This window comes from Botryllus schlosseri, chromosome 7 (genome assembly GCF_051294905.1).
Source record: "Botryllus schlosseri isolate E-star chromosome 7, Bs_hap1, whole genome shotgun sequence".
NCBI lineage: Eukaryota > Metazoa > Chordata > Ascidiacea > Stolidobranchia > Styelidae > Botryllus > Botryllus schlosseri.
Window position 1 is genome coordinate 21,528,663 of NC_137242.1, and position 24,883 is coordinate 21,553,545.

The 24,883-nt window shown below is 40.8% G+C and overlaps 2 protein-coding genes and 1 non-coding gene across 5 annotated transcripts in view; 2 read left to right on the forward strand and 1 right to left on the reverse strand.

Moving 5' to 3' along the window:
- LOC145442920 (uncharacterized) overlaps positions 1-24,883 on the reverse strand; it is a 263,740-nt gene that overhangs the window by 50,048 nt on the left and 188,809 nt on the right. The gene's annotated exons all lie outside the window — the stretch shown is intronic.
- On the forward strand, positions 9-16,915 carry LOC145442710 (alkaline phosphatase-like). Of its 2 annotated transcripts, none has more exons than XM_080320692.1 (11): positions 9-200; positions 3,632-3,745; positions 3,813-3,934; positions 5,147-5,321; positions 5,824-5,999; positions 6,989-7,190; positions 11,357-11,503; positions 13,456-13,635; positions 14,816-14,974; positions 15,281-15,425; positions 16,252-16,915. In XM_080320692.1, the coding sequence occupies exons 1-11, from the start codon at positions 116-118 to the stop codon at positions 16,451-16,453; spliced, it is 1,707 nt and encodes a 568-aa protein (XP_080176818.1). In that variant the 5' UTR covers positions 9-115; the 3' UTR covers positions 16,454-16,915. The 2 variants fall into 2 exon arrangements, with proteins under 2 accessions (XP_080176818.1, XP_080176819.1); XM_080320693.1 differs by having other exon boundaries at positions 11-190.
- Positions 22,068-22,140, forward strand: Trnav-aac (transfer RNA valine (anticodon AAC)). The gene has a single exon. It is a non-coding gene; the product is annotated as a tRNA-Val (tRNA).

Sequence of the window (24,883 nt, forward strand, 5' to 3'; positions counted from 1 at the left end):
TCAAACGTATTTCAATGTTACGCTATCGAGTGATATTCTACGGTTTTGCACAAAGACTGTTTTATAGCACGCAAGGGGTGGACTTTACGCTCTTTTGATCAGGAATAAGTCGAGTATGATGGAGAGGCTTACGCATCCCGCAATAATATTCATGTCAATTGCCGTAATGAACGTGCTGGCGATGCAAAAGGTTTGGACAGGTAGGATTTTTTATATACATCACTGTTGAGTATTGGCATTCGAGAATTTAACTTTCTAGCTTTATTGGATGTCCCGAGTAAAAGGTTCTTGTAAGCATTGAGCAGCTTCTACAATTTAGACGTTAAGGTAGGCGGCATACAGCCACATGCTTATATACGCGAAGAGGAAACACGGAAATATAGTTTTGGATTGTTGGATTGTTACGATATGTAATACAGTGAACATTTGGTGCATGTCGCTGTGTTATAATGTGCAGTTCATAAGGACTGAGCTTCATTGGCACATCCGCAACCAAACCGTTTACATGTGAATTGATATGTCATGATTCTCATGAAGACTGACTGGATATAGGCGTAAACCACGCTCAATTGCAGTGCAGCATAAATATGTCACCAATTCCAAACGCCCGAGGGGATTACGGTGTTAAATTACCGCGGCAACAGACACTTGACTTTCGTCTTACAGTAAGCCTCCAGAAATGACTTGATGCTCCAAGTGTTAAGTGAGATGTGTTATAGAATATAAGGGAGATGCCAATAAACAACGCAAAATGCGTATTTCAAATTTAAAATTCACAGAATGAATTCAAAAGTAGGCTTTATGCGTAATTTATTATTATAGCCTGTAACTGTGCGTACAGTACATGTACAGTGTACGGATGTAAACACATCTAGCAAATTGGTAATTTATGCAGTGGCCATACGTTTATTTAATAATTAATATTAAAACTGGTTAGAACGAATGTGACATCTCCGCCATAGGACTGCTCCCTACCCTGTAGCTCGAAATTATGGAGAAAGCGGAAAGAATGACTTTCGGCAATACCGCGCGGAAGTCCTAATTTGGTAATCTATACCGAAGAAAGCTTGTGCACCTAAAATCTGACATTAATTCTCATCCATCAAGACATACGTACAGCATCACCGTGTTGCGCATCAGATATATTGCTATTGATACATATGTGAGGATCAATTTGTCTGGCATCTTTATCGTACGATTGCTTACATAAATATTATTATAAAATACATATTGTTGCGTTAAAAGGACGAATAATTCGGATCACAATATTTCGAATTATACTTACCTATAATGGAATAATGTAAATTATTATGATTTTATGCATAGATTAACGGTCAACCGAGTTAAAATACAAGAATTAGATTTCAACATACTGATTGAATAAAATTTATATTGATACGTCAGTATACCACTTGTATTCAGTCAGCATACCATATCATGTAAGACTACTTGTTGTCCTCTGCCTGCGTAAGTGCTCAATGTTCAAATTAGAGATGGAACCGCAATTAACCCAAGCTACGACGTGGTAAGCTAGCGTCAATTAATTACTAACAACTGTTTGATACAAGCGTTTGCAACATACTGAAAAGAGTGTCAGATAAAATAACGCCCGGGGAAACAAATGTATTATAGTGGTTGCGAGGCCCGCCATCTCATTTGGAATGGAAAAGACGAGACTTATCGACACAATTCCCAATCTCAAGCAGTGCACATCAGGGATGAACATCGGACGGATTCGGATATGATTCGGACGGGTTTCCATAATTCTGAGATAGTCGGACCGGATTCGGTATCTATTGTGTCTTTTGTTTCGGATATTTTCGGATAGCTGTAACTTTGCTTCGGATATTTTTTGGATAGGTTTAAGTAGGCGTGACTTTTGATATCATGTCAAAAGAAAAAAAGTCAGCTCGACAACCAAAACGGACAGTGTACCCCCTGTAATAGGACTGGTAGCACTTTAATGTTGGTCTGTCCAAGGTCCAAGCAAATATAAATCAGTCAACTCTAGGCTTAGCCTAAATGTATCTTAGCTCAACCGTACAATTGGGATTCTGGACGAGATTTTTTGGATTCGCATCGATAATATGACGAGATTGTTCTGATTCGGACTGATACTTTCTCAGAGACTCGAGATGTCGGATGGATTCGGATTCTCAGATATCAATATCCCCTCATCACTGGTGCATCGTGAATTCCATGAAGCAAATTGTGTCTGTCGCTAATCAAGTTTTAAGGTTATTGAGTATATGCTATCAAAAATGGTCATGTTCAGAGTAAGCATATACAGGATTTAATGCTATTTTGATTAATTATAACAATATTTCATGGGAAGTCCACCCCTCTAAATTGGTACCTGGTCACGATTTGTCGCTGTGTGCTACATTTGGTCCGCTACACTTCAGTGAGTGTGGGGAATCTCGAAATACATATATTGATGGAAAATACCTAAAGATCAGTGGTGTGATTGAGGTAAGGAGGCGTGGCATTGGCGGTGATTTGCTCTCAAAAACACCGATGTTGATATAGAAGGGTAAACCTATAAAGCGAAGCAGCTTGAGAAGTCACTTGAACCACGGAAATTGTTTCTTATTTATGTGGTGAAAACTGCGCGGTAAAGTATTTCATTCTTACCTATCTCAATAATTCATTCCTTAATTATAATTTCATCGCGAATACGTGGATTACGTGTACTCCGGGTCAGTTTATGCGTAGGTCGGATTTTAAGGTAGGTTAATGATACCACTGAAAAACAATACATGTTTGAAGGTAGGCTATAGGCACTGTTTTCAACAATTTGCTGACATTTCATTGTCATGCATGTTCTTCGTTCATGTAAACACTAACAAATAGATTGTCGATAAATGTGTTAATTTACATTCCGCCAGCTTATTTTGGGATTGAAATGGTAATTGCTTTAACCGCCACGCCGTAGAAATCTTCGAAACCGTGTTCAACCGACACGGTGTTGCAAAGTTACTGCAGTAGAATGTAGCCTTAGACGATGTGATTTGTAAATTGTTGAATCAATTGGAAAAATTGATGCATTCATAAAATTATCAAGTGCCGCATACGTCATATCCGATATCCTATCCCAGAGAGTAATAGAAATTAATTATGCTAACGGCACATCGTTCCCGTTCACGACTTACGTTGCATAGTTGCAGTTTCAACGTACATCCTGTTACCTCATTTACGGAGTTATTCGCAGCATCCCGTGACGCATTCATCCGGCATTGACAAATAATTACAATATATTTATCGGTGTGTTGATTTGTTATTTCATAAAATTTGGGGTAAACATTTATCGGCCTACGGAACTTGCAGTTCTTGGAGGCACGCATATCGCGTTGAGCGTAAACGTTTTGACCTTTTGTCTTGTAAAATTAAGTGAACTGTACTTTTGAATTCCGTACATTTATAATAAACTTGCGGAACCCTGAAACTTCTCACGGATCCCTAAGGAACTACTGGTGTAAATATTTTCTCACGGAATCTATATTCTGTTCCATCACAGAGACAGAATACCTTCCATATTTGGAGCAGAACTATAGGTTGACCTCGAAATATTTTCAAATGTAATAGTCAGCAGCCACGGTTATCGAAGGCTAAGCATTACTTTCCAATACAGATGAAGAAGAAACCGCCGAATACTGGGTCAACGAAGCGAAAGATGAGTTAGACGTTGCACTGGAAGTAGAGGATTTGAACAGAAACGTTGCTAAAAATATTGCGTTTTTTCTGGGTGAGTATGGCCATAAGAATTTCCTCATAGTACATCCCAAATGATGTAGTCGCATAATCTGTTATAGGAGATGGAATGGGCATGCCAACTATCACGGCCGGTAGGATTTTGAAGGGCCAACTGAATGGGAATCTCGGGGAAGAGCACACACTTGCGATGGATAAGTTTACACATGTGGGAATTTCCCGTGTGAGTTGATCACTTTGGCGTGTTGTGGGTTGATTACAAAACCATCAAATTTTATCTGGGCTAATCCTGACTTGCACCAAAAAGGTACACTCCCCTTTTCAAATTTATATGCCTTAGGCTTACAGACCGACTCTCCCAGAGCAAACGACAGAAAATACGATATACAAATCCAAATAATGAAAGAAATTTGAGGCTGCGAACTGATGTAATAATGACAAGGGAAGGGACCCGTGAGCGGTTTGTAAATAAACTCCAGTTTATCTACCAATGTTTCCTCTAAGCTGCGAACGTGAGCAATTGCGCAGTGCTGACACGGTCTCTGCGCACGAAAAACCGAAGTGATGACCTTTGTAATGTTTAGTCATTACGTACTGTTGTCCACGAGACCGCGCTAAGAGTTGTTGAGTGCACGCAGACTCGTGAAAAATTAGAGTGAACATTGTTACCTACCACCGCGCCGTTGAAAAGATATATTTATTTTCATATTTCGTCCATCGATGTCATTGACTCAGACGTGGCACTGTGGAATACATCGATTAATGCGATGTTGAAGTTCTGTCCCTTGTAAGCTTATAAAAACTCGAATTGCACGAGATTATTTGCCTAGAACAGTGGTTCCCAACGTGGGCGATATCGCCCCCAGGGGGCGATTTGGCGGTCTAGGGGGGCGAAAATGACGAAGGGGGCGACAGGGGACAAAGATAGACAAAGGGGGCGACAGGGGCGAAAATGGCGAAGGGGGCGATAGGGGGCGATGACGCTTTTTTTTAGTCAACCCACGGAAATTTCGTTACAAAAGTGTGTCAAATTAGACATCGATCCGAAAATTTGATCGGTGTTGACCTTGAAAAGGGGGTGATGGGTCGAAAAAGGTTGGGAACCACTGGCCTAGAACTTTATACTATTACAATTTGAGTATGCCTATATCACTAGTGATGGAATGCGATTACGGCGTAAAACGATTACGACTGTTGCGGATTGTTGAGTTTATTTTATTTGCTGATGCGCTCGTCACAGATCAAATATGAAGTAGATATCATGCTGTTAGGGGACATGATATCCTTCGGAGGTTCTTGCATAAAACGATAGATCCAGAACTGGTAAACATTTCTTCAGAACGTATGGTATCGCAATACTTGTGATTATATACTTATACTTATAGTCTGCAGATCCGTGTTAGTATTGCATGAGCTTTTGATCATTGCTTCACAGACTTACTCAATCGATAAACAAACACCAGACTCCGCAGCCACCGCCACCGCGTTCCTTTGCGGGGTGAAAACCATGGACGCCACTATCGGCATGCAAGGGAAAGTGCGGCGTGGAGATTGCGAAAGCGGAAAAGGCAACGAGGTGCAGTCGGTACTTATCGACGCATACGAGGCAGGTATGACATTGAAATCTCATTTATTTAATGTGACGGTATATAGTCAGTTTTCTGCGGACAGTGTTGCTGACAATTCATATCATTGTATCGTATTTCTACAAACAAACCATTGGTGTAATTTCGGATTAAAGAAATCACGCGAACATTTATTGATCACTACCACGATGCTTAGAATATTGCATTGAATCGTGGGTTCCGGACCTACGGGTCGCGAACATCATGGTGTAGTTTCCTTATAATCTCATGGTCGCGTGGAAGGAATTTAGATACCACAAAGACTACTACGATAATGTTAATTCACCGGATCGTATCGGCGGCTAATTTCGGAATAAAAATAAAAACCACCTTGAGGAATGTGATCTTGGCAAACATCGTAGCAGATCAGTCGAAACCGTAATTTAAAGCGCCACCTGCAATTAGGCTACCTAAAAATGGTGTTTGGCCTCCACTGTGACGATTAAAGGGCCATATATATTGTTCATTTTGCCTTTCCATCTCATAGGCAAAGCGACCGGAATCATCTCGACCACACAGCTAACACACGCCACCGTTGCGACTCCGTACGCCCACTCTGTGGATCGCGACTGGTACTCAGATGCTGATATGCCGCAACAGGCAAAAGACGAAGGATGCATTGATATTGCTCAACAGTTCTTGAATCAATCTTCAAAAATAACGGTGTGCCGAAGTAGAACTTCGATTTGATATTATTATTGTTCCGTTCATGATGTTTTGACATCTATGGTCATGGTCACCAGGGCCGTTCAAAAATAACCTTTTTTCCTGAATCTTGTTGGGTACGTGATTAAATCGTTAGGTTGCCTTAAAAAACGACGCACACCTAATTTGAATTCATTCCAACCAATTTTCGCGGGTTGCGTACAGTTTGAAAATTTTGAATTTGCCCAAAAATTCAAAAAAAATAAATTTTTTCAAATTTTTCTGCCAACCCCATGAAATTGTTGCGCTGTCTTCAAAAACTATGCAAAACCAATTTGACTCAATTCCAAGCTGTAGAAGCGGAGGTATTTCAGTTTTTCTTTGATAATTCTTGGATTATCCACCGATCAAAGATAAGCCTAGAATTATCAAAGAAAAACTAAAATAACTCCGCTTCTACGGCTTGGAATTGAGTCAAATTTGTTTTGCATAGTTTTTGAAGACAACCCAACAATTTCATGGGGTTGGCAGAAAAATTTGAACAATTTGTTTTTGCATTTTTCGGCAAATTCAAAATTTTCAAACTGTACGCAACCCGCGGAGATTGGTTGGAATGAATACAAATTTGGTGAGCGTCGTTTTTCAAGGCAACCTAACGATTCAATCAAGTAGCCAGCAAGATTCAGGAAAAAAAGTTATTTTTGAACTGCCCTAATGGTCACTCACGGCAGGATGATATTCTTTATTAGGAGTGTTTAGTTGATATCGACTAAAAGCACGGCACACTGTTTTTCTAAGCCTTGTAAGATATTGCCTTTGCGGATCGCTTGGCGATGTTGATGAGCCAAGATAAACCCCCAACGCTTAAGAAGGGATTCCGCAACCACCGGTGTTTCAACGGACTATACGTACGACTATGCATTAATCGATACCTTCCTTAGAACCATGGGAAGCTATTACTGAAGTTCCATATAGTTTCAATAAAAGCTCATACGTCTCGTTCGCAGGTGGCTTTAGGTGGTGGACGTAGCTATTTCCGTACTACAACGACAGCGGACGAAAATGGAGTAACATACGGCCGAAGAACAGACGGTCGTGATTTAGTACAAGAGTGGTTAGATGCTGTCTCCGGTGACGAGAGTCGCAAATATGTATGGAACAGAACGCAACTTATGGACATTGATGTAGATAACACTGACAAATTATGGGGTAAGTAAGAATGGATTAGCCTACCTAAGCTGATGCCGATGGATCTAATATTTAAAACGTTTACTGTGTGGTTATAGCATTATGTATTGCAGGTTCGATATTTCGAGGACGAGTTCGTGTCGCGTAAACCAGTCTTATGGAACGTTATAGTTAGTCATGATAGTTTTCGAGATATATCCCAGCTCTCTGCACTGTGTGTCATGTTCATGTCCCACAATAAGTCCGCCAATTCGTTTCATAAGTCATAATGAGTGACATGAATCAATCGCAGTGCTACTCGCTAAAGCACATGCGGTGAACACTGTCCGGTGTGCATTTACACTTGTACAGAAACGCTGGGGAGATTTGTGTGGTACACGCGATGTATGGCACCACACAACATGACCTCTTCTGTGGAGCGATGCTTTACCGCTCGAGATGCTCAAAATGATCCGCCTCCATCAATGAACCTGATATTTGTTTACCGAGCCTTAGACAGGATAACAATCTAAACTAAATCGAAGTATCATAGTGTGCTTCTATTTGTTCCCAGTATCGAATAAGTTTTCTCTCCGTATAGTTAGTGTTGGGATCAAGTCACTACCTTCGAGTCACGAGTCATTCCGAGTCATTGGACATTTTGACTCGAGTCAAGTCAAGTCAATCGATTTTCAAAGGTGACTCGAGTCAAGTCAAGTCAATCGATTTTCGGAGGTAACTCGAGTCAAGTCGAGTCAAGTCACATTTCAAGTCAAGTTGCATTTTCGAAGTGTGAGGCATGATTACGTCATTGTAAGTGGCTAGCTGTCTGAAATAGCCTACAGATTGAGTGGTCACTGATTCCCAGTGGCGGCTCGTCCTATAGGGCAACTGGGGCATTACCCCACCTAAAATTATGTTCAATAACAATTCTTTACCATTTATAGACGCATAGCAATCTATATATACTGAAATCACAGCGAAAATCGTATTCTTCTTGTCTTTTCGCTTGTAACTGCCCATATATAGCGAAGTCTGTGCGAAAATCGAATTCTGTTCCGTGTTTTCGCTTTGCGAATGCCTAGCCGGGGCATGCTCCGGTATCGCTCATAACAAGCTTTCACTGTCTATTCTCTCAAAGCCGCGCACAATAAAGAGACGGTGATTTATTCTCTCCTATTCATAAAATTACCGAGCAACCGGGGCAACATAGCCTACTTGCCCTTAAAGGGGCACTGCGCTCTAAAAATGATGTGGTCTCAAATTGAAGGTAAAAACGAACAAAAATTTTAGGCCGCGGCCATTTCCTTCTGAACGCCACCGTAATGGAGCTGCAATTTATTGAAATTTCTACAAGACCAGCTGCCGCGGCTGCGTAACCCGTTACATGGCACGATATCTTCACCGTTGCACTTGCTCGACGCGATTAGGCAGTCACGCAGAGAACGAATTTTAGATAGTTGTTAGCCGATGTTATGTAGGAAATGTGTCCAAGTTTCGTTCTCTGCGTGACTGCCTTATCGCGTCGAGCAAGTGCGATGATGAAGACATCGTGCCATGCAACGGGTTAAGCAGCCGCGGCAGCTGGTCTTGTAGAAATTTCAATAAATTGCAGCTCCATTACGGTGGCGTTCAGAAAGAAATGGCCGCGGTTAAAAAATTTTGTTCGTTTTTACCTTCAATTTGAGGCTACATCATTTTTAGAGCGCAGTGCCCCTTTAAGGTGTGATGTAACAAACGTATCTATATCTGAACTCGGTTACCGTCGTATGCGTTGAGTCGATCTTTGCTGGTATAGGTCGATTTTGATGGTGTTTCACTCCATGATAATTCTTGAAACTTGGTATGTCATGTTGTGATGGTGGTATTTAACACTGTCTCAAGTTTTAGGGTTTCTACTCAAAGTTTAGGGTAGTAATTCCGTTTCCGAAGTTGAGTGTGTGCTGATCCATCATGTATCGCAAACAGATTTTACTCAAAAGCCGGTATTGGTGTCCATTGATTTTGACGATGTTCCATACCGAGATCGGTCATGACATTTGGTATGGTAAGTCTTAATGTTAGTATCGAACGCTGTACCAAGTTTCAAGTTTGTCACTGAACTATGTTAGTTGTAATTTCGTTTCCTAAGTCGAGTGAGAGCTGACTCCTCATTTATCGCAAACATATTTTACGCAAAGCCGGTATTGGTCTCCATTGATTTTAACGATGCTCCTTAGCTAGATCCGTCACGAGCTTTTGCATGGTATGTCTTGATTTTAGTATCGAACGCTGTGTCAAGTCTCAAGGTTGGTACTCAATGATTCTGGCAGCAATTTCGTTATCAAGGTCGAGTATGGTAGAGATGTGCGCTGATCTGACACTTAGCCAACCTAACGCATTGCGGATTTCACGCTAAAGCCGGTGTATCTGTGTTAACGCTAACTGTGATCCATACTGAGATAGTTGATGAGATGATGATAGCATGAAACAGTTTACTAACATCCTCGGTTTGCATTCAAATATTTAGTTTTATTTTATGTTCTTCACTGTCAATTTCACCGGGAAATTGTGGCCTTCAGGCCATTTGCTTACAATCACAACCCCTGTCAAGCGCGATAGCTGTTTCGTTTTCGATGGCGGCTAACAGCTGATCGCTTGATCTGCCAATTCCTCAGTAAATTTTACGCAAAATTCGGTGTTGATCTGTTCGTATTAATTTTGACAGTGTACCATACCGAAAACGGTCATGAGGCTACTTCTCGATGATTTCATGTAACAGTGTACCAAGTTTCCGGCTTTCAATCACGTATTTATTCGGTAATTTATTTTCCAAAGGCGATTTTGCAGCAGACATATAGACACTATAGACCGTAAGCCGTATGTCCGTGTGACAATCTCCAGCCTCAAGGCCAAAATATCCTATGCTGTACCGCGACCGAATTTCCGAGGCTGCTATCCGTAGTTCTTCAGAATGATGTTTTGTATTCAATATGACATGTCCAATCTATGAGATAATAATTGCGTATGTGTCCGAACTCGTTGACCTTTCCAGTTAGGCTTACGCAATCTCTCGAGTTATAGTCATTTCCATTTCTCCAGATAATTAGTCAGGTGTAGTGCGAACATGAACCGTGTCGAATCTTTGTTCCGCACGCCGTTTACACAGTTACCACACTTCAAGTCACAGCTTACCAGCAGACCTCTCGCGGCACATACGTTTAAAATCACTGTTGTCGTTCGTGTTACCGTACCACCAAGTGACGTCATCTTGATAAAAAGTCGCTTGCAGCCCTTGCCCCACCACCCGATATTGTCACGAGCCGCCACTGCTGATTCCGAATTGATGAACGAATATAGAGGTAAATATACACGCTAGAAGACGTTGTATCGCTCACGTATACGTAGAACTGTTGGATGGCCTCAGTTAATAGTCACCAACCAAAATACAGAATGGGGAAACGAAGTGATAAGATGTAATACATTACCCATTTAAAAATAGATATAATACAATTCGAGCATGCGCTAATGGTCGACGGCACTATAACGTATATTAGAATTCAATTTCAATAAAACAAGAGGATTGGTAAAGGTAAAAGAACAGAGACAGAATATACACTTTGCTATTTTATTACTTTACTGTACTGCTAGAGTTTACGACAGCATGAGCTTCGATCACTTCGTTTGCGGTCAATATATTTATGAGAGAACAATCGAGCCTCAGTAAAATGCTCGATCAATCAATGATAGGTCGCTTTCCAGGCTTACACCAGCGTTTCTAGAACAATCCGAACATATGCAAGATACAGTGATTTTTATCGACACCGATTTCTTGATGACTTGAAATTGACTCGTGAATTTTGGTCCGAGTCACGAGTCAATCCACATTTCTGATACGCCGAGTCAAGTCAAGTCAAGTCATTTTAGCAAAGTGACTCGAGTCAAGTCAAGTCATACGAAAAAGGTGACTCGAGTCTGACTCGAGTCAAGTCATGACTCGAGTCATCCCAACACTGATAGTTACGATACCAATGTCATCGAGTTGATATCATTAGCCATTTTTCGTTGCACACAGAGATACATATTTCAGTTCCGAAATTAGTATTTACTACTGGAATGATTTTCAAAGCCTTACGTCTTGCGCATCTATTTGACACATAATACCGAATAGTCGTGACGACACTACTTGTATGGCATTAATGATCATTGATCACGCTCCGTGTATTCAGGAATGTTTCAGCCAAAACACCTGAACTACGAAATAGACAGAGTGCCAGCTGACGAACCGAGCGTATCGGAAATGGTGGAAAAAGCTATCAAACTGCTGCGAAAGAATGACAACGGCTTCTTGTTGATTGTGGAAGGCGGCAGAATAGGTAACACTGAATGGGAACTTATACTTTTCAACTCTTGTTCAAATATAAATTGTATTGATGGAGAACTGCTACCATCACTAAGTGCGTCACTCTCACTAGTTATCTTTCGATAGCATCAAGAACAAAACTAGGACAATTTCACAGCGAGTCGCAGAAGCATCTCATTGCAGTAGAATCGATTCTTGCCGGTCGCACAAATAATACTATAATTAGGTGTCTCGACTCGAACGCGAGTAACGAATATAATTTGGCGCCTGATGAGTCACCCACTAGAAGTTCAATATCCACCCAACCTTTTCAATTGATCGTTACGAAACCGTGTGACACCTATTCACGTGACAAAACCTTTTATCATAGCCAAGGTACGCGACCCGTGTGGCGTATTTCGTTATTTCGCGCGCATAATTTATCTAGTTTAGATAAGCGCCTATTATTCTATCTATTTTAATAACAATTATTGAGAACTAAAATGGAAACAAGCGATTTAATTCGATGTCCCAATATAGATAACGACTATTTATTCTGCTGAACCTGCGTTCCTTTTGGTGGTTTCTTTTTTTCACTCAAGTAAAATTTTGCGTATTTATGATATATGAAATTGGGGGTTGGGCAGCAAAATAATATTATAGACCAATTCATCAGTGGGGCAATGTCTGTGGTAATCTCTGTGGTCGATAAATGTGTACGCTTATAAACGGGCACCCATGATTTTATTCTCCATTATATTCCATGTGGCGCATTGCCACGCTTCATCGTTGATATATTGCTATTGGAAATTTGTTGCCGCGCATACAGAACGTCGTGACTGCAGACTCTCTATAGCGCGGAAAATGCGCCCAGAAATATTTAACCAAATCTGTGTAGTAGTCTACAAATGCCGTCGCTTGATTTGCTGTCAGATCACCCCGACTGACATCTACATACGGGTATAATCTTAGTAAGAAGGCGTTCTAGGGCAGTGGTTCCCTAACGTGGGCGATATCGCCCCCCAGGGGGCGATTTGGCAGTCTAGGGGGAGCGAGAATGACGAAGGGGCGATAGGGGTGCGAAAATGGACAAAGGGGTCCACAGGGGGCGAAAATAGCGAAGGGGTGATGACGCGTTAAAACGGCTATATTGGAGTCAAGGCGGAGAAATGACCTTTTTTTAGTCAACCCACCGAAATTTGGTTGCAAAAGTGTAAAATTCGACATCGAGTTGAAAATTTGACATTTTTCTTTTGTCAACCCGCCGGTGATTCCAGTTCGTATGCCCATTTTTCGGTTCACAAAATTTGGGGGGCGATGATCGGTGTTGAACTTGAAAAAGGGGCGATGAGTCGAAAAAGGTTGGGAACCACTGTTCTAGGGGTTTGCTCACACTTCACACGGCTGCTTATCCCACCCGTGCAATGCATTGACTATTTGCATATTGATCAGAGGCTGTTCATTGCTGTGGATTTGTGATCGAATAGAAAATCAACCTCGCCTGTCGTAACGATTTGGTTTGTGGAAAAATATCGACCGCGTTTGACGGAAGAGCAGTTTTCAGTTCCATGCAGAGTTCACTGACAATTCTGCGCTGAATATGGGCACAGTAGGCTACTCGGTAACGCATCTATATGTGAAATCACGTATTCGGGTATGAAGCGACTAGAAAGTAAGACACGGAACTTAATTTCACGAGCACCGGCAGTTATGACTTGTCGATGGTTTATTTCAGATTTTGTCTTGGAATTGAGTGCAAGCATCTGAACCAGTGGCTCTCGAAGTTTTCCAACACCATTAAGGGCCGTGTTTAAAATAGTTTGAGAACCACTGATCTAAATAGTGTGGTTTATCGTTTTTTGCAGGCTGCATGTCAGGTTTTAGGCCAGCCTGTCCCAACTAGATAACATGTGCTGTACGCATGTCGCATATGGATTTCCTTATCGAAACTTTGGTTGGTACTACGATCGTATTTACTATATTCAGACCACGGTCACCACGACAGCAGCGCAAAAGCTGCCTTACACGACATGGTCGCCTTTGATGAAGCGGTGCAGAAAGCTGTCGACATGACATCTGATGATGATACGATGATTATCGTCACAGCGGATCACAGTCACACTATGTCTCTCGGTGGATATGCAGATAGAGGGAATCCAATATTCGGTGAGCAGAATTTTCGTATTCTGAAACGTGCATTCAAGCTTTGCGCCATCAGATTTGAAAATGATTCCAAAGCAAAACTATCTTTTAGATCCAGATATATTTTTGTTTAGCGTAGAAGCATAATATTGACGTTTCAGCTAAAGTCGGTGGCATACAATATAATGATAACCATACACACAGGCTGGTGACGATAATGATTGAAACCAAATCTTACAGGAATTGCATGTTTATATCACTGTAAATTTCGAAGATTACCCACATTCTCATAGTGTGATATGGGTTGGTAAAAAGGGCATAGCCAGAAAAGGGGGAGGGCAAAACAGTTGATGAGATAAAATACCCCTCTCTTTGATATATGTAAAATATAGTAATAAAACGATGGCCGTGGACTTTTCACACAACTTCCTAGATCATCATACATATATTTAGGTCACTACATACATAATGTTATATTAATAAAGAAATGTCATGAAAAACCATCGTGCTACAACATCCGCGCGAAGTGCGAAATTCTTCTAAAGTAATTGAATGAAATTGGTCATTGATATTGTTACTTGCATATTGTATATGCGTTATCATTATCAGATTTACCATTAGAGCTGATAGAAGCGATGTCATCAAAACGTTATAGGACACGTGGCAATGATCATACATCTTGAGCAAAATGTTACTGCCGTAAGGTAAGACTATTCATTAGTTTCTCCTGCCTAATGAATGCAAAATGATCTACGTATAGACATCGATATTTTGTTATTCACATACTTACTGTGCTCAGTCGATCCATCCGAGTTAATGGTTCCACAGCAATACCGTAAAAACCATCACCGAGAATGTATATTACCGAGAATGGACATTACCCAGAATACCATAACCGAGAATGGACATTACCGAAAATGGACACCACCGAGAATGGTTTTGGTAATGGTTTTCTCGGAATTAACCGGACGCCGAGTTGATGGTAATATAGATGAGTTCAAAATCCATGGAGAACAGATATGCTGTATTTGGTTTAGCAACTAAGTTGCCAAAATCGCGGATCATGCTCACAATGGTTGATATTAGATAATCGGTGCCAATCAGAAATGTATAAAGTGATGAAGCAGGTGCTGAATTGATCTTGAAGACCCCGATATGAAGAACTAGAAAACTTCGCGAGGCCTTCAAGCCAGCTTCCTTTCAGGTCTTGCTCCAGAGATGGACTATGAATTGAAGGAAAAACCAGCAACAACGATCATTTATGGAGACGGTCCGGGATATTTGGGAGAAGGAACACTGGCTGCAATACAACAGAATCCAAACGCAAGTGTAGTGAGGGAAAACCTGACCATGGTAGATACAGGTATATACGATCACGAATAGGATGAATGGATTTGCATCTGTTACGTTAACGATATCTAACACGGCATTGCGTCACTGGGCGCAACAATTAAGAGGCCCTATTGGATACCAAACATAAACTCTTTTAAAGGAACATAATTTCGTTATTGTAATCATGCATGTAGCTATGCCTGTCTCCGAGGTTTTAGATTGTGCGCTATCCCGGTATAATTGTGTCGTATGCGTTTAAAGTTCATTCATTCTACTGTACAACAATAAAATGATTTGAATAATACTTGATGCATATTTTGCGCCTTACAATTTACAGCGGCGCGGACTTATAAGCAACAATCAGCCGTTCCGAGATTATGGGAATCACACACTGCCGAAGATGTAGCAATTTACGCGCGCGGTCCGATGGCCCATCTTTTCCACGGAGTCCATCAGCAAAGTTACATCGCCTACGTCATGAGGTGAATTTTACTTTTAATATAAGACGTCAGGGCGAACGGTAACATATGCTTAATATTCGATTGTCCGATTCGGAAATTTGTTCCCTGCTACTACGTTTAATAATCTCCAGAAAATCGGTTGCTATATGACTGAATATTTCATATATTGTCGATCACAAGCGTAAGTGATCAAAGTATTCATCTTTCATACTGAAGTGGAAGTAGAAATAGACATAGCGTCGTAAGTTCTAATCAAGTACGAGTAGAAATTTTCAATTAAGGGTTTAAGATACTCTTCGACTTGGAAAATCAGTCACATCCCTATAACTTTGGCACTGAAAGCAATCGTTCTGAAATTTGCACACAATGTGCTCCAGTGGATATTCTAACATTGCTTACAATTTGGTGTGAAATGGCCGACTTTGTCTTGACTTTAACTGCGTTTCCGTGATTATTTGAAGAAATTTTGGCTAACGTTCTTGTGACGATATTTTCAAGTGAAATTTTTCCACGGGGCTTTTTATAGATTTTAATTACTCCAAATTAGACAGTCTAAAGTTTTTTTTTTATCATCCCAAGACAATACAGACTTCAAATTTTCACGTTGATTGAACGATTCCAGGCCTAGTTTTGGCTAAGCAACTGCAACTGTTAAGTAGAAGTGGATTAAGTTTAAAAACTTAACTACTTGAGTAAGTTGTGCAAGCAAGCAAATGCTACACGAAAACTTCATCATCTATAACTAACCCGTACTCTAAACTTAACCCAATGCATGCTCATTGCTCATAGGCAATGAACCCTCACAACATTATGATTACTCATAATTTGGATCTGTTATATCATCCAGATACGTCTCGTGTATGGGTGGCGTGAGGAATCATTGCGAGAGTGCCCAAGAAGAGAAGGGCACTGTCTCTTTCCTCGGCTATGATGTATCTCTGGCGAACGCTATGGTGATAGCACTTTACTTCGGGTTCGCGCTACTTGTGTGCATGTTCTTGACGATAGTGCTTTTGATATCGGTAATCGCTCGGAGAACACGGAAATAGCCGAACGACGGACTGCATCTATAGTCAATGAGAGTCATGGGTTGCAATTTATGATTTTTGTTTCAATTTTCAACTGATTAACCGTCATTAACACCATTTATAATGATTTTACCGAATTTTGGTCATGACAACTTGGTAATGGCGTTAGCGGAGATCAAGACCAAGTGTGGATGAGGGAGTGATGGGTTTTGTAGAATGTGGTTGTTGAACTATACGTGGTTACAAAAAAAATCCGAATTACTTATTATTGATGTATAGTGGAATACATTTTCGACTGTCAAAGCGACCAAGTCACGGATCTTGAAATAAACGTCCGCAAAAGCAATGCGACTTATAGTTTTATTATATATTATAAAATTTAATAGGTCTATTCACGTTGACTTTTTGATCAAATCGAATTCATGAAGGTTTGTGTTTGCATGTGCAATTGTGCTCCTTCTAATAACATTCATCCTTGTCACATTCGTGTCTTGACTGTGTTGTCTGTGTTGTATGTGAAACAATGAAAATGATTGCTTATCATTTTTTTAATTACAATATCCATTGTATAATAATATTTATTAACTCGAAGACTTTTCGGGTGCCTCTTTTCAAGAGTTAACGGCACACTAAAGGGATTTAAACAGATTTAAAAGCAAAACCAAAAAGGCAAAGTATGACGCAGCAATCAAAATCACAAACCATGAAATTCGCATTGTACCAATGGCAGCAATAACAAACTATGAAGTATACGGACATACGGTACTACAGTAGCTACGCAATTCGTAAATAAACAGTTACACGCACGAAACATACACTAATGAGAAATTTGTAGGTTATAGAGGAAATCTTTTTGTCGACATAAAATAGGTTTGTTCAACTGAATAATAGTAGACTCCAGCACTTTTAGATGAAACAAGGACCTACCACGCGCAATGACAGTGAACATATTGTCATCATAGTGCTGTGCACAGGCGAGGTTTTCACTCAAATGCTGACCGATTGACGAAGCATATGCTTGGTAATCGTCATAGCAGTCTGTTTTGGCAGCCAATTTGCACTGACGTGCAAGCTCCGTGCGAGTATTTGCGCATGTTTTTGACCGAATCAATTTTGGGAAAAACCCAGAAAAACCCAGATCCTCTATTTCACTCAAATTTCTATGATATAGCTGTAAAACAGTGACTGAGAGTCATCAATGACAGCTATACGGACATAGAAGAAGTTTTAGCCCTTGATATTGAAATTCCAACGGTTCATTTCCATACTATAATATGCATGTTGCTCAGTTAAATGAGCAAATCCATCGCAATATGATGTTTTCCTCTCGACACATTGCTACCAGGCATTCGGTATGGGGGGGACAATACGTAGTGCGTATTATATATTCGTTATGTTAGTTACAATGCTAATCCCCATGTATCGTGAGGATGATTGTTTGTAGGGTAGTTCTAGTGACTGCGAGCTGACCTTCGAATCATTAACCCGGGGACAAACACTTTTATCTGGGATGTTTAGTCGAAAAAGAAACTGCCAAATCATGAGATTAAGAGTACATTTGCATTTAACAAACCCCTCACACTACACTCCGAATAACTTGCCCGGTTGCCAAAAATGTCTCTCTTCGAGTGTCCCTGTTGAAAGTGAATACTCTGATGTCAACATGGTAAATTAGTTGGATTATAGTGTCCTATATGGTGTCGACATGAGCAAATCTCACGGCTCAGTGAAATTGTATCACGTCACAATTTCCATTTGGGTACAGGCAATTTGACGGTCATTTTTGACCGGCTTGCCGAGCATTAAATTTGGTAAAACGGGTATCAATCGAAAGTTGACTATGCACTGATTACGAAAATATTAATTTTATTCCGCTTGCGGCCCTGGAACCCCCACAATCAGCCTCGAATTTTTCATTTTTTGCAACTTTTTTTTACAGCTTCTGGAAGCTTCGTAAATACTCATAATGTATGTAGTATGGTGTTTTAATCTGTTTGGAGGAGTTTTATGTTGCAACTTTTTGCAACTTTTGTCTATATTTTTCATGCAACTTTTTTCTGCAACTTTTATCAAGTATTGCGCAAAATATGCTATAAAACTATAATAAAGACTGAATTAATGGATTTCAAGTGACAATGCGGCCCACCATAGGCGCCGGACACAGGTATACTGGGTTTGCCGTGTTTACCTAGCAATTAATTCGGGTATGCGGCATACCCACTATTCCGTTAGTCACGAAACTCCCTGAACTAACTGGTAAATTGTGCGAACCCTATGTAAATAAAAATGTAACCATAATCGATTGAATAGCGAAGGAAGAAACGGAACAAGCAGACACCATGCAAATTTTAAACTGCTGAAACCTTTCGAGTATCTCATACCCTCATGATTTCAAAAAATTGTATAAATGCAACTTCTGCGACTTTTGTTAAAATTAAAAAAATAAATGCAACTTTCTCCAGTAGTGGGATGACTCGAGTCATGACCAGACATGGGGTAATCGCGATTGGTAATCGTAATCGATTACGACGATTACAGCGTTTTCAAGTAATCGTAATCGCAATCGATTACATTCGAGAAAATTCAGAAGTAATCGTAATCGTAATCGACTACTTCCCATATTTAATCGATTTATTTGCGAAAGAACGATTACTTTTTTATTTGTACACGACTATGACAGAAACTGAACATTCATGAACAAGGACGAGGTATTATACCAGTTAGTGATAACACAAACGTCAGATTTTCAAATGCCATTGCTCATTTTTACGTCAGAAGTGGCCTATTAGCTTAGCTCGTCATTGCGTAAGAAGTATCCAGCTATATCCACACAATGTGAATAAATATTCGATGTACATTAGTGTGATTGTAAGAACACTCGCCGTGCTGTAGATCAGGTTATCAATACATTCCAGACGCCACTACCTCGCAGCACCCTCTCACCTGCAGCACCCTCTCATCACTCTGTCTAGTTTAAAATAGTAACTTTTGTATTGATGATTGTTTATGCTTGGTTAAACGCAGTTTTACCGTGACTGCATGGCGAGCAGTAGGCCTATGTAGTACGAACATACACCGGACAAAGGTTTGAAATTTTGTAGCCACGACGAAGCATTAAAAATCAACAGCTGCTGATACATATCATAACACATAACAGAGCCGTTTCTCGTAATGGCCGCTTGCATTACATTATCTGTATTAAGTTGAAGGCAGGATTTTATACTCACTTTCTCTTATTCTGATATGATTCTGCTTGAAACGGGCGCCAATCGTTATTTCACAATTCTTTACTCAACATTTGGACCTGTCGCCATATACAATGTTAGCGTGGCTTGTAGCTAAAATCAGGACAAAAACAGCAAATCGTCCCCCACTCCAAACGTTGGTCTTGGGCCCCCATAGGGAAGTTAATTTTCAAGTTGAAGATTTAATTTCGTCAATAATGTTGGTAATTGCATTTTGTTACTTTTCATTTTTCCTCCTCTCTCAGCACGTAATTCATAATTATAATAGGGTTACAATATTTTGGAATCGAGAAAAGAGGACAATTTTTTCAAAATTTTCAAACTGAGAATACCTGTGGAAAATCCTGAAAAAATGGTAAATTTTTTCCACTTCAAGTCGGTTGACTAAAAAAAGAAGGAACAACTTTCGCTCGGCTCCCGAAATACCTGCCTGGGCGTGAATGCAGTGCAATGTTATCTCGGTTCAATTTTAACTAAAATTTATAAAAAAAGAGGACAAAATCTCAAAAAGAAGGACATTTAGGCGTCCTCGCAGGACATTTTCAAAAACCCGAAAAAGGAGCACAAATCCTCCTAAAGGAGGACGTAACATCTAGTATCTTCTAATAATTACCTTAGGGTATGTTGTTAATTCGTGACCGACGGTCTGTTACATAATAAAAAGATATTGTTGTGTCCAAAACATAGCAGACTAAAAGAAATACTTGCGTGAGACGCACACACAAACTGCACAAATTGGCATGTCTTTATTGCTCTGGTTGCCCGGGTGACATTTGCATTGTGGGTTCAGATTGGAAGGACCGGACTATTAGTCACGCTCACCCAGCGCGGCTATTGTCAATGGACACATACCCCAAGTTTCGGCCAACGTCATGCATTAGTAGCACACTTCGTGGATTCGCGTGTTGGCCGAAACTGCATATATTTTTTGGTGTGTCGTGACGCGGTATTGACTGGCACCTAAATGCATGTTACTATAAATTATGCATGCTTTTTTTCTTGATGAGGAGACGTAAGCTATGTATTTCAAAATCAAGCCATCTAGAGACATTTAAATCGCGATGCTCGTAGACAATTTCCAAGTTCATGAAATCTCTCGAAAATAGTCTATAATTTGTGTTGGTTTACGAAATACTTTTGAGCTCCCTTCGAGCTCGCTCCCCATCCTATTAGGAAATTTGGGGTGCGGCAGTTGTGGACCTGGCAAGAATGCAAATCGTTGGGCGCGATAAATGGTCCAATATAAAATGGGCACTTTATGACGTAACAAGCAAATTTCTCATCTTTTTTGAAGAAAGTTGTTATCTCATTAGGCCTTTTCAGCGCAATCCATATATTGTCTTACAATATAACTTGTAAGATGCAAAATAAATGTAATCGTAAGTAATCGTGATTACTTTTCCAATGTAATCGTAATCGTAATCGACTACTTCCTGATTTTGATGCAATCATAATCGTAATCGTAATCGCGTCATTCAAAAGTAATCGTAATCGCAATCGATTACATTCACGAAGTAATCACCCCATGTCTGGTCATGACTTGACTCGAGTCAGACTCGAGTCACTTTTTTCATATGACTTGACTTGACTCGAGTCACTTTGCTAAAATGACTTGACTTCACTTGACTTGGCGTATCAGAAATTTGGATTGACTCGTGACTCGGAGCAAAATTCACGAGTCAATTTCAAGTCATCAAGTAATCGGTGTCGATAAAAATCGCTCTATCTTGCATATGTTCGGATTGTTCGCGAAAAGCTGATGTAACCCATGAGAGCAACCAATTATTCAATGATCGTGCGTTTTACTCGGCCTCCATTGTTCTCTCACAAATAAATTGACGGCAAACGAAGTGATCGAAGCTGACAGCTTACGTCGTCGTAAGCTGGTATATAGTAAAGTAATTTAATAGCATAATGTACATTTCTTACCTTAACCAAACCTCATGTTTTATTGAAATTCAATTCGAATATAGTTTATTCGATAATCGTTCATCGATTCAAAATCATTGACCACTCAACCTGTATTTCTGACAGCTAGCAAAATGCAATGAAGTAATCATGCCTCATACTTCGAAATGGCAACTTGACTTGAATTGTGACTTGACTCTTGACTTGATTTGACTCGACTTGACTCGAGTCACCTCCAAATATCGAGTGACTTGACTTGACTCGAGTCACCTTTGAAAATCGATTGACTTGATTTGACTCGAGTCATAATGTGAAATGACTCGTGACTCGAAGGTAGTAACTTGATCCGAACACTGACTTTCTCAGGTTTTTAGGGCAACAAAAATTTGCCCTACATACAAGAGTGCACAATTCTCTGGAGTGAGCACGGAAAAAACGCCATAATTTGTATGGATTGATGAATAACGGTATTTTATCCATGTAGTTCCGTAGTGTAGTGGTTATCACGTCTGCTTAACACGCAGAAGGTCCTGGGTTCAAGCCCCAGCGGAACTAGACTTCTGACTTGATGCTGTTTTATTTGATACAATCGGTTTGTCCTTCGGTACAATGGATTAAGTGTGAATTGCCGACAATTAGCTCTTACTACGCTGCGTAGGCCACCACATGGACAGTTCCTTATATGAACTCGATCGCTGTAAACTGAAAACGTTTACGATGGGAACTTGATTGTATTTGGTATCTGCTACTGCGGAAAGGTTGGCCGGTTCGCTCAGTTGGTTAAAGCGTCGTGCTGTTAATGCGGATGTAGCAGAGATGAGCGGATTTGAAATTGCCATGTCCTAATCCAATCCAAATCCGAAGCTTTAAATCCTAATCCTAATCAAGAAATTTTGTATATTTCAACCCTAATCCTAATTCGATTAAAAATTGGAATTTCACTCAAAAAGCCTCCGCCTATAATTCAGTAAAATAAGTAAAACGCTAATTGAGTGCCAAAGTACATGAAGTAACCTTGGTAGGACGTACAACTTTGTCGCCGTTCGCCACAGAACATCAATCTCCCCGCAAATCGGTAAATCCAATGCTAATCCTAATCCATTGAAGATAAAATCTCAAATCCTTATCCAATCCAAATCCGTAAAAATTTCACAAATCTGGTTTTCTCAAATCCTAATCCATGCTCATCTCTGGAATGTAGCGGGTTCGAGTCTCATATACTGGACACCAAAATCGCCGCGATAGCTAAGTCGGGAGAGTGTCAGACTGAAGATCTGAAGGTCCCTGGTTCAGTCGCGGGTCGCGCGAAACTATAATTATTCTTTTTTTTTCTTCTTTTATTCACTACAATCGGTTAAAACATATTCCTTTCTTTTTCGTCTCATGGACCATTCAGACGTATATTTGAGCCAAAAATCTCCCCTAGCAGAAAGCAATCCGATTACTATAAATGAGGTCGTTCACCAGCGCAAAAGCACATTCACCCTTTCCGTAGCGAACCAAGTGTGTTATTGCGAGATTCACAAGCGTGTTCCAGATTATAGGTCATAACACCCAATCCGGATTTATCCATTTATGTCTTGTGTGAAGTATATTTAAAAGATGAAAACGGAAAATGTCACAACTGCAACGCAACAACAACAACAAAACGACCTCTCTCTCTCCACGGGTCACACGAGCTCCGAGTGCCAATATTCACTACCATCAGACAACACCATTCGAATTAATTAACAAGCAATCAATCAGTCGCACGCGCTATTATGATTAGCGTCCGAGGTAACAGTCAGTACACAAAATCTACAAGGGCACATTCACCCGTGATGAATATCACTCTTCTTCATCATCATCACCATCGTCATCTTCTTGCCCTCCTCGTCCGAAGTCAGTGGCGTAGTCTCCAAAGCGCGCTAGCCTTCGTCGGGTACGCATACTTCTCCTAAGACCGGACTAGACCTCTTCCGCAACGTCTTCTTGAGGCACACCAATTTCTTGTGTGGCCTCTTCGCTGCGCCGCGCTCTATCAGCCTCACCTTCACGATCCTCTGGCGATTGATCGGCTGTTATCCACGTCAACGGTACTCTGGTTGAATCACGGAATACTGAACTGGGCGGATGACTAACTCTTCTCATATCATCGATGTGCCTCGGGATGCCATCAACCTCCACTTTATGATCTGAAAGTATGGTGTTAGTAATCTTACAAATGTTCCACTTCGTCGTGCATCGGCTGTTCGACGGCTTCACCCAGACATGGTCTTCAACGGACAAGTCGTGACCACGGGGCTCGTTTCGGCTTACGGTCGTCTTTTCTGATGATTCCAGGAAAGGGTTAACGCCATGTACGTGAGAATATCTTCTCAGCCGGTACCAAGTTCGTGATACTCTGCGGAGACAAATTATACCAAAAAACACTCTTGTATACTCACTCCCGCTCTTGCATTCATGGTCTTGATCGTTCTGCGGTGTCGCTCAATGATCGCATTTCCCGACGGTCGATATGCACATCTAAATTCCAAATCAACGAGCCAAACATTGCACAATTGTCTCAGACGATGCGATCGGAATGATTTCGCATTGCCACACAGCGTATCTGCTGGGACCGCAATCGATGATTGTTAGATACTTTTTTACCGTTCTCGAGGTGCGTAACCTCAGTCGCTAATTTCTCCCAGTCTTCGGTCACGCTCAATTCGGCACCAGCCCAACGTCGCGGTTGGGGATCGATCGACTCGCAACCGTCACATTGTTCAACTACCGACTGTGCGGCGTTTTTTGTGATATGGGGACACACCTGCTTGCAGAAATGAAGCGTCGTATCAACACTGCGGTGATTCATGTTGTGAATTCTCTTCACCGCGTCGGTGGACACATCGACTGAATGCGTGACCGCCGCAACGCAAGTCTTTTTAAGCCACTCCTTTTAAACTCGCGTCAACGCATCGGCTTTGTTCTTGTGCGACGGAACCAACTCCACAGACCATTTTATTCCGTACGCATCCATAGTCTCATCGAGCAAATGAGTCTTCTCTTCACCAGCATCTTGGACAGTCCAGAAACTCGGATCTTCCTGACCTTCTTAAGCAGAGAAGATAACCAGGCGTAAACAGTAGCCGAATCGGTACACACAATGAACTCTCTCGCCTCCCACTTCACCGCCCATGTTTACGCCTCTTACCACCGCATTCAATTTCACCAAATTTAGATGTGACCCATCGTCTTCCATTCTTAGCCAGCATGCCATCTCCTACCGTCCTTTTCCAATAAGGCACCAAGAGCTATCTTACTTGCGGCACACCAC